The 10,100-nt window shown below is 35.1% G+C and overlaps 2 protein-coding genes across 3 annotated transcripts in view; one reads left to right on the top strand and one right to left on the bottom strand.

The window, feature by feature from the left end:
• LOC104757682 (trihelix transcription factor GTL1-like) lies at nt 2,762-5,660 on the top strand. Of its 2 annotated transcripts, none has more exons than XM_010480439.2 (3): nt 2,762-3,396; nt 3,801-5,298; nt 5,385-5,531. In XM_010480439.2, the coding sequence occupies exons 1-3, from the start codon at nt 3,107-3,109 to the stop codon at nt 5,394-5,396; spliced, it is 1,800 nt and encodes a 599-aa protein (XP_010478741.1). In that variant the 5' UTR covers nt 2,762-3,106; the 3' UTR covers nt 5,397-5,531. The 2 variants fall into 2 exon arrangements, with proteins under 2 accessions (XP_010478741.1, XP_010478740.1); XM_010480438.2 differs by having other exon boundaries at nt 2,763-3,396; nt 5,381-5,660.
• The window catches only part of LOC104759641 (transmembrane protein 120 homolog), a 3,691-nt gene continuing 956 nt past the window's right edge, over nt 7,366-10,100 (bottom strand). The window contains exons 2-9 of the mRNA XM_010482551.2: nt 10,050-10,100; nt 9,842-9,946; nt 9,666-9,745; nt 8,846-8,936; nt 8,660-8,767; nt 8,485-8,571; nt 8,085-8,153; nt 7,366-7,828 (exon numbers count right to left, since the gene is read on the bottom strand). Of these exons, the coding sequence (XP_010480853.1) occupies nt 7,697-7,828; nt 8,085-8,153; nt 8,485-8,571; nt 8,660-8,767; nt 8,846-8,936; nt 9,666-9,745; nt 9,842-9,946; nt 10,050-10,100 (723 nt within the window). The 3' untranslated portion in view covers nt 7,366-7,696. The remainder of the gene's footprint in view (nt 7,829-8,084; nt 8,154-8,484; nt 8,572-8,659; nt 8,768-8,845; nt 8,937-9,665; nt 9,746-9,841; nt 9,947-10,049) is intronic.

Genomic DNA, 10,100 nt, shown 5'->3' with positions numbered 1-10,100 from the left:
TTGTGTGACCCGTCAAAATGATGTTGACTTGTTATCTTTTGGTAAGTCCCTCGTATGACACAAGTTGGGAAAGTAATGAGTTTGACAACTTGTGTCCTAATGAGATCAGATTTATTGGTAGTCGTAGAGAGAGACGTTAAGATTATTAGTGGGTTAATCAAACCCCCCTAAGATCTAGATCTCTATGTAAAGAAAGATGAAAAAAAGGAAAGAGAGATGGGGTTTTTAGACTAGAGAGATTCAGAAATCAAGGAAGAGACTCCGTGAGCATGTTCTTACCACCTCGTCGTCTGATTACACACTTTGGTTTTTTTTTTATATATATAGTATTTATTTAAGTGTTTTTTTAGTTAAGAATATTATTACTAATAATTAAGTGATGAAAAGAAAAAAGAAGAAGAACACATCACATGTAAATAAGTAATAAATAAGTGAAAAAGGAGAGGCATGTGAAAGTGGGGAAGAAGAAGGAGAGAATACAGCTGTGTGTTTTCCGCCGCTCTCTCTCTTTCTTTCCCCTTCAAGAAAGTTCTCCACTTCCACCGCCCACCTTCTTCTTCTCCTTCTCCTTCGTCTACTCTTTATTTTTTTTTTTTACTTTTATTCCTTTCTCTAACCACTATTATTAGCATCTTTCATTCCCTAATTTTTAGATTTTGTTAAAAAAAATTATAAGGAATACATAGTATATATATATTACATACCATTTGTTCATAATTCAAAAACGTAATTCTACTATTTTTAGTATTCAAAATGTTCATCGAATTTTCACGTTTTTAAGTTTTCGAGAAGTGATTCCCCTATATACTATAAGCATATAAAAAATAAAACATAATTAATTAGCTAAAAAATTTGTCAACATTTTATAACTATTTTACGAGAATTTTAATTCAGCTTAATTCGTTCCACTAACAATAGTTCAACTATTTTGTTATTTGCCTGACATATCAATCATATAGTTTATTTTCCTTTTCATATATAACCAGAAATCAGCTGTCTATTTTTGTGTAGCGTATAATTTGGTAATATGAAAATGAAATGTGAATTTATATATATATGTGTAGGTGAGAGGTATTTAAGAGTTGTATAATGTGACAGTGTGAGTGTCTGCATCAATGTCTTCAGTTTGCAACTAATTTTAGATATGAGGCTATTCAATTTTCTGTTCATCACTCCCTCCTATCTTTTATTCACCACACTCTTTACTACCTCTAATGTACTTACCCCATTATTTCACCTAATTGTTATGAGGTTTCTTTATTAGATTGTAGTATTTGTACTTTTTGCTGTCGAAAAATCTGTGTACCAAAACAAATATCATCATCGTGACTTTTATTTTGATACATATTAGTTAGCTAGGGAGGAACTGAAATGTAATAAAAGAAAATGAACATACCACAGTTTCATCTTAAAAATCCAAAGGACTCAACTTTTTCTAATAATGTTGGACATACACCAAATTAGAAAAGAAAACAAAGCACAGTAGGTTCAAAAACATTTAACTCTGACATCGCATTTATTTATTTTTCTAAATAAGTTTTGCAAACCAACGTTTTATGATTATATGCCAACATCCAGAGAACATTTTACTAAAATTTTGGCATACAAATGAGTCTCTCCTGGCTTTGTTACCTAGACTAAATCAATTCATCTATGTTAAAACCGCTGCAAATTCAGTAAAAAAAAAAAAATTGTTGTAAAAGGACATAAAATGATAGTGTTGGTAGTGGGTTTGGCTTAACCATTGGCTTTTTCTTTTCCTATTTTAACAGATTATAAAAATCTCAAGTTTTTAGATACAATCAAAGGAAAACTAATGTATATGTCATAGAAGGTTTTGATCAATAACTATAAGTTTTTTTAATGGTAAAAAAATGGAGAAACAATACAAAATAGTAAAAATTCGGTTCAAAATAAAGGTACGAAAACTATGAAAATATTATTTTAATAACATCTTTTATGGTTTATAATTATCAAAGTGATATATCCTATACAAAATATTGCAGTATTATTAATCATATTTTAAAGTTATCAATTCGAGAAGCTTGGATCATCTGAATATAAAACTACTAGTCTGTGTATGATAATATCTTTTATGTAACAGTTTTCATAATTTGCATTATTCAGCTAGGCTTTTTACCAAATTTACCCAGCTATAAAATTATTGATATTGAATTGAATTTACTATAGTTTTCTATCACTATTATCTTTTATTTTTTTGGCATTCCTATTGTTAGTTCTGTTTCTATAACTGTGTATATATTACACAAAATGAAAAAAGAAAAGAGAGACTGTTGAACTGGAGATGAAAGAGAGAGTAGATGTCAAGGCTGGTCCAGCTCAAATCGGGTAAAAAAAACTATTTAAATTCCATTTGTGTCCTTTCCCTCTTCCCCTAAAAATCTGATTGTCACATACCCTACCAATGAGACAACGCCACGTGGACACCTTAGACATGATGGTGGGAGAGGACAACAACATGGGAGGCACATGATTTTGTGTTTATTATATATATTTTTTTGCCAAACAAAAAAAGAAAAATTAACCCCAAAAAAAAAAAGAAAAATGAATCAGATCACTGGCAATGAGATGTTTGCGGATCCAAGCATTCCTTCTATAAATAATAATAATAATAATACACAACAAAATTGGATTTTAATTTAATGTAATAATAAAAATATGTGGACCTTTTTTTCTAAACAATAATAATAAGAATAATGAAAAAAAGGAAAACAAATAAATAAAGAAAAAGGGGGAGAGTGAAGAAAAGTGGGTTTAACAATAATTTGCTGCAAAGTTAGAAGAGGGCTTCAGCTTTATTAACTTCTTCCTTTGCTTTCATTCTCTTTCTCTCTATCTATCATCATCATCCTCGTAATCCTCATCATCTCTCTCTCTCTCTCTCTCTCTTTCTCCATACCCTAGCTACTTGCAGTTATAAAAAAAAAAAAAAAAAAAGGCTGCTTAAGCTTTGCTTCTCTTTCTTCTTATTTCATCATCAATGGTTTTATCTAGCTAGATATTAAACCAAACTGTGAGCTCTAGCTAGAGAAGAAAGAGAAAGAAAAGAGTGGTGAAACCATCAAGATTGGTGAAATCTAGAGATATGGAGCAAGTAGGAGGAGGTGGTGGTGGTGGTAATGAAGTTGTGGAGGAAGCTTCACCGATTAGTTCAAGACCTCCTGCTAACTTAGAAGAGCTTATGAGATTCTCAGCCGCTGCCGCGGATGACGGTGGAGGTGGTGGTGGTGGTGGAGGAGGAGGAAGTGCGTCTTCTTCATCGGGAAATCGATGGCCGAGAGAAGAAACACTTGCTCTTCTTCGGATCCGATCCGATATGGATTCTACTTTTCGTGATGCTACTCTCAAAGCTCCTCTTTGGGAACATGTTTCCAGGTCTCTCTCTCTCTCCTATCTCCATTACGTTTCTTGTTCATCAATGGTGTTTCTTGCAGAATAAAGATCCATTTGCATGTGTTTTTTTTTTCTTTTTTTCTTTTCTTTTTAGTATAATTTTTTTTCTTTTTGTGTGTGTTTGGTAAATAAAAATAATAATATATTCGAGATCAAAGCATCTTCACCATCCCCAAGAAAAGAAAAATTTAAAGAACTGTTTGTTTATTACAGAGTTGGCTCTCATGAGTTTCTGGGACGTTTTCGATTTTGTAAATCCCAAGACTCTTTTTTTTCAAAAAAAAATAATCCGATCGAACAGTACACATGATTTTTTTTTTTTTTTTTTACAACCAAAAAAAAAATTAACACAGAATCTGAATTTTTATTTTTAATGTATTGAACAGGAAGCTATTGGAGTTAGGTTATAAACGAAGTGCAAAGAAATGTAAAGAGAAATTTGAAAACGTTCAGAAATATTACAAACGCACTAAAGAAACTCGTGGTGGTCGTCATGATGGTAAAGCTTACAAGTTCTTCTCTCAGCTTGAAGCTCTCAACACTACTCCTACTCCTCCTCCTTCTCATCCTCCTTCATCTTCCCTTGACGTCACTCCTCTCTCCGTGGCTAATCCCATTATCATGCCTTCTACTTCTTCTTCTCCATTTCCCGTATTTTCTCAACCGCAACCGCACACGCACACGCAACCGCCTCAAACGCATACGGTCACTTTTACTCCTACTCCACAGCCGCCTCCTCCAATGGCTCCGACCTTTCCGGGAGTTACTTTTTCGTCTCATAGCTCATCCACGGCTTCAGGAATGGGGTCTGATGATGATGAGGACGACGATATGGATGTGGATCAAGCTACCATTGCCGGTTCAAGTAGCCGCAAACGCAAACGCAAACGTGGGAACCGCGGAGGAGGTAAGATGATGGAACTATTCGAAGGTTTGGTTAGACAAGTGATGCAGAAGCAAGCGGCTATGCAAAGGAGTTTCTTGGAAGCCCTTGAGAAGAGAGAACAAGAACGTCTTGATCGTGAAGAAGCTTGGAAACGTCAACAGATGTCTCGGTTAGCTCGAGAGCATGAGGTCATGTCTCAAGAACGAGCCGCCTCTGCTTCTCGTGACGCCGCAATCATTTCCTTGATTCAGAAAATTACTGGCCACACCATTCAGTTACCTCCTTCCTTATCATCTCAAACGCCTCAACCGCCCCATCAACCGCCTCAACCGCCACCAGCCGCTAAACGTCCTCAAGAACCACCATTATCAACAGCTCAGTCTCAGTTACAGCAACCAATAATGGCGATTCCGCAACAACAGATTCTTCCTCCTCCTCCTCATCAACCAGAACAGAAACAACAACAACAGCAACAACAACAACAACAACAACAACAAGAGATGATGGTGAGCTCGGAACAATCGTCATTACCGTCGTCATCAAGATGGCCAAAGGCGGAGATACTAGCGCTTATAAACTTAAGAAGTGGAATGGAACCAAGGTATCAAGATAATGTCCCTAAAGGACTTCTATGGGAAGAGATCTCTACTTCAATGAAGAGAATGGGATACAACAGAAACGCAAAGAGATGTAAAGAGAAATGGGAAAACATAAACAAGTACTACAAGAAAGTTAAAGAAAGCAACAAGAAACGTCCTCAAGACGCTAAGACTTGTCCTTACTTTCACCGTCTCGATCTTCTTTACCGCAACAAAGTACTCGGTGGTGGTGCTGGTGGCGGTACAAGCACTTCTGGTCTACCTCAAGAACAAAAGCAGAGTCCGGTCTCTGCGGTGAAACCGCCTCAAGAAGGAGATGTTAACGTTCAACCTCATGGGTCAGCTGCTTCAAGTGAGGAGGTGGAGCCTATAGAGGAAAGTACACAAGGAACAGAAAAGGTATAAACTTTGCTTTTCTTTCTCAAAATGTGATTTTGTTTGTGTTCTTTGATAACTGAAATATGATTTGTTGGAATTGAAGCCAGAAGACCTTGTGATGAGAGAGCTGATGCAACAACAACAACAACAACAACAACAGCAACAACAACAAGAATCAATGATAGGTGAGTATGAAAAGATTGAAGAGTCTCACAATTATAACAACATGGAGGAAGAAGAAGAGGAGATGGATGAAGAAGAACTAGACGAGGATGAGAAGTCCGCGGCTTTCGAGATTGCGTTTCAGAGCCCTGCAAACAGAGGAGGCAATGGCCACACCGAGCCACCTTTCTTGACAATGGTTCAGTAAAAAAAAAAAAAAACAGAACCATTGTTTCAAGAAAAAAATGTACTTATGTGTGCATAGTTTCTAAACAAAAACACCCAAAAAAACCCAAAACACAAACACACAAACACACATCTGACACCACAAACTGAAAAAAAAAAAAAAAATCAAAGCTCTCATCGATCTTTGATTTTTTTTTTCAGTGAATACAATTCTTTTTTCACATTCTTTCCCTTTTGTCTCTCTTGTTTGTTTCTTCTCTTGTTCATTGTTTTCTTCTTCAACACCATTGTTCATCACACACATACACCCACCCACCCACATGAACAAAACATTTAGATTATTTGGAGTTGTAATTCATCAGCAAGTCTCACACTTTTTTTTTTCCTTTTTTCTTCTTAAAACATTTGTTGATTGGTTAATTGGGGAATAAAGAGTCCTTTTTTATTTATTTTATTTTCTTTCTTGATAAACAAGAGAAACATATATGAATTGATAGATGATTTGAGATTGGCTTATTCACTTTGCTTTTATATATTTTTTTTTTTGACTGAGAAGAAAGACTCATTCAACAAAAGCCTATAGTTTTTGAGAGGAGAAGAATCTCTTTGTGTTTTTATGTTTTTTTGTTATCCTTTTTGCGGCGCCCACAAATACAATCCGATAAGCCATTATTCATTTTGGTGTCACAATCAGTTAAACAGGGTCGCTCAAAGTTTTGTTCTTTTGTTTCAACTTTCTCCTTTATTTTTTTTTTTTCATTTTTTAGCTCTTACAATCAAAAGCATGTGCAGGCTTTTGTACTTACAACGACAAGACTCGTGCCACTCTCATGTTAACTCATTGTTCATCCTTCTTGTTTTTAATATATTTTTTTTTGCTTTTTTCTTTAAATACCCTTTAAGAAAACTGTTCAGAATTTACTGTAAAATTTATATACTAGTAAAAAAAAAAAAAAGAGATGGTTATATTTGAATATAAGAGAATATAGAAACATGGTTTGAGACAGCATGATCACACCCAAAAAAATGAAAAAATAAAGAAGAAGAAGAAGAAAAGAAAAGATTCTGTATCTTTTTTGATAGAGAGAGTAATAATGGAGGAAATGGGTACAGGTAAGAAAAGAGTAAGTACCACTTTGATTGCCAACTTGCTTTCACCTCTTTGTGTCTTCTTACACAGCTGCCCCAACGTGCAATCATTTGTATATATTATGTATATGTATCTAATTATACACATATATTACAATGTAGTTGTTGTGTATAAAATACACCAATGAGCCTGTCCTACCCATGTGCCTTTTTTGTTTTCTTTTATTAATTAGACTCTCAACTTTATATTTATTTTTGTTTTAATTACGTATAATGAGGGCCACCTTATAAAAAAGCCAACATGTAATCTACATTTTCACATGTGATCTCACCATTAACTCAAAAGATTAAGATCTCTGTTTAAGTAACTGATCACATGCATGTGTAGTTTCCTTTTTGATTAGGCTTTGCCTATCTTTTCTTGTCTACAAAACCATATAATATTCTCTCTATTCTTTTGTTCTGTGTCTTTTTTTTCTCTAAACCACGTAAATCCTTAGAACAACACAAGTGTACTACCTACCCAAAAAGTTAAAAAAGTTGTATTCAATGTCACGAGTTCGAGTATCACACCAACGAAGAAAAGACCAAGGAGACTACTTGCTATAAGCCCAAACAATCTTGGTAAAATATATTGATCCTTTCTGTATAGCCATGGAAACCTTGACGAGGAAGTACCAAGAACAAAGACAAAGATACAAATTTAAGTTCAACACCATTTTTTAAGGATTTGATAACTGGAAACCCAACAAGTGTTAGTTGAAAACACGATTCAATCCATCAAGTCCCACTTCCATTTACACAAAGAAAGGGCGCTCCCTTTTTTTTTCTTTTTTTTTTTTCTTTTTTCTTTTTTTTTTCCAGACTCTTAGGTCACTTTTGCCCCAAGAAAACAAAATTTATCAAAGTAAAACAAATAATGGGGAGAAAGATCCACAGTTGGAGACTATAAAAGCTGTAGTTATATAATAAGTTAGGAAGTTTAGTCGAGTTCTGCTCTGCTTTTACTTCTCTTCATCTTAGCCTTAAACCTTGACTTCACCATCAATGTCTCTACTGTATTTATGAAGTTTCCAATGGCCATCACAACCAGAAGAATGCCACAAACCAATACCTGCCCCAGTATTCACGTTATCATCAGAAAACCATTGTTATAAACAATACTATGCGGATTTAAGATAAGTTACTCGGTTGGAAGTGAGAAAAAATAGGGACAAGAGAGACTGAGTTTCCGATATTCACAAGTTTCCTACATCGATGATATTAGTTCAAGTATGTCTACATCACTATTTTATGCTTTTCGACAGACCGGTGTGTGAATAAACACCAATAGGATAATACACAAATGCTGCCAGAAGAGAAATATATACCTGCCATTCAGCGACTACCCCCATAAATACTGTCCTAAGCAACTGCAGTCCCACATATGCTTCAAAGCCCTGAGTTTCCAAAGTAGAATAAAAACATGTTTAGCTACAATCTGATAAACAAGCTTATGAACTTAGTAGGAGTCTGAAGTTTCCTTTGAACTGGTGATCTTTCACTGTTTCGACCATCTTACAAGTCCAAGAGGACATCACGAAGATTGGTTTTACTTAGTAAATATCTTAAAAGAGATCAGTATATCCGTATGTAAGCCATGCATACAAATAATAGCTACAAAACACCAGCTAACGTACACAACCCTGGTCTTAAGGTGAAGGAAATGTGAAGCTTTAAGATGCCCTATCGTAACCTTCTGTAAAATTGATTTAAGAGTAAAAATTTTACCTGTAAAGTGAACAAAATAGGAAATAATAGCAACAACTGCCCATCTACTCCAGCTGTTTCTCCCCATACAACGTCCATCCTTTTAGCCTGAAATGACCATAATGCACACTTTTACAGCCATTTTATAGTGGCAAATAGGATTCGGGCCAGAGAAAAAATGCAAATAGTATGGCACCTTTCCAAGTGCAATGCGAGTGTATAATCTTTGGCGTTGATATCTATTTTGCAGAAGCATCGCAACACCTTGCATCATAGCCCATTGGAGGAAAAGAAGCACTCCTTTCTGCAAAGATTCAGAACGATCAAAACATTTGCATGGTAGCTTTTACTATGCGTATATGATAAAGTTAATGACCACTACCTGCTTCTGAACGCAGTTCGGTTGACCTTTGATTTCCCAAGTGAGACTGACAAGGGCCATTGCCATGGCAAAATAATGATGATAAAGCCACCTGAAAAATCATATCAGTCAAGAGGTTTATATGTTGATAAGATTGCACATGATTCACTTCAGATCAAAATCCTTGACCCACTGATGCCTTTATGGGAGACTAAAGTTTCTCATTTATTCTCTAAATGATATAAAGAATCGATCTCTAACTGAAAACAAAAATAAGCTATCTCTTTAACAGCACTCCTATATTTCCATTCAATACCAAACAGGAGACAATATATAGGTAAATCACAGTGTAAAAACCTTCTGCATTACATTTCCTATACAACAATTCCTATCATCAACTAATTTATAATGTCTCTCATTCAGCAGTGTGATCAGTATAAGCCTAGAGAGGTACCAAAAATAGAGCAAAACATTGACCAGAGTGGCAGCGACAAGAAATTCGATGTTTCTTGAGTTACGCTAACAACCTAAAGTTAAGAGTAATTTTTCATGGGTTAAAGAGCAAATAGACAAAGAAAGAGGTTCAGCAGCACACAGGGTCTAATTGACGGAAAGAGAACGATCCAAAAGAAAATGAACCCTGCTCTCAAAGGAAAGAGCAACCTAATGAATTTAGAACCTCAGAGCAATGTAGCAAAACACGACATAATGATCTAGTCTACCCAAAGTTATATCATGTGACTTTCAGCAATAGCATAACAAAATTACATCAAACTTAAAAACACTGGATACCAATAGCAAGACAATCATAAGTAACTGTTAAGGAATAGGATAAGAGTACCATGAACGGATATCACTCCCATTAGCTCTCAAAATGTTCTCTCGCATAACCAAACCAGCATAAAGGAACAGAAGCCAAGCCTGATAAAAAGAGGATTACATGTCAATCCAAAACACATATAACATAAGCTTAAGTAACTCAAACCAAAACAGAAAACTCAACCATTATATATATACCTGATAGAGCTGAACAGGGAATGCAGGCAAACATCCATCCCACACATAAGATCTTAATGTCAAAAGAATTGCAGGGAAAACAAGAAAAAGAAGAGCTGTCCTATCCTGTTCCCATGTAAAAGACAAGTAATTTTAACAGATTCATTCATACATCAAAGCAAGATCCAACCAACCAACCACATTAATGAGGGAAATGCAAAATACTAACTCTGTAGCTATTGTATTCTTCTTTAACTTTAAGCTGTATATCTTTCCGTGA

The sequence above is a fragment of the Camelina sativa genome, chromosome 17 (assembly GCF_000633955.1).
Source record: "Camelina sativa cultivar DH55 chromosome 17, Cs, whole genome shotgun sequence".
NCBI classification, from domain to species: Eukaryota; Viridiplantae; Streptophyta; class Magnoliopsida; order Brassicales; family Brassicaceae; genus Camelina; species Camelina sativa.
Note: the sequence above shows the minus strand (reverse complement) of the source record. Positions and strands in the feature narration are given on the sequence as shown.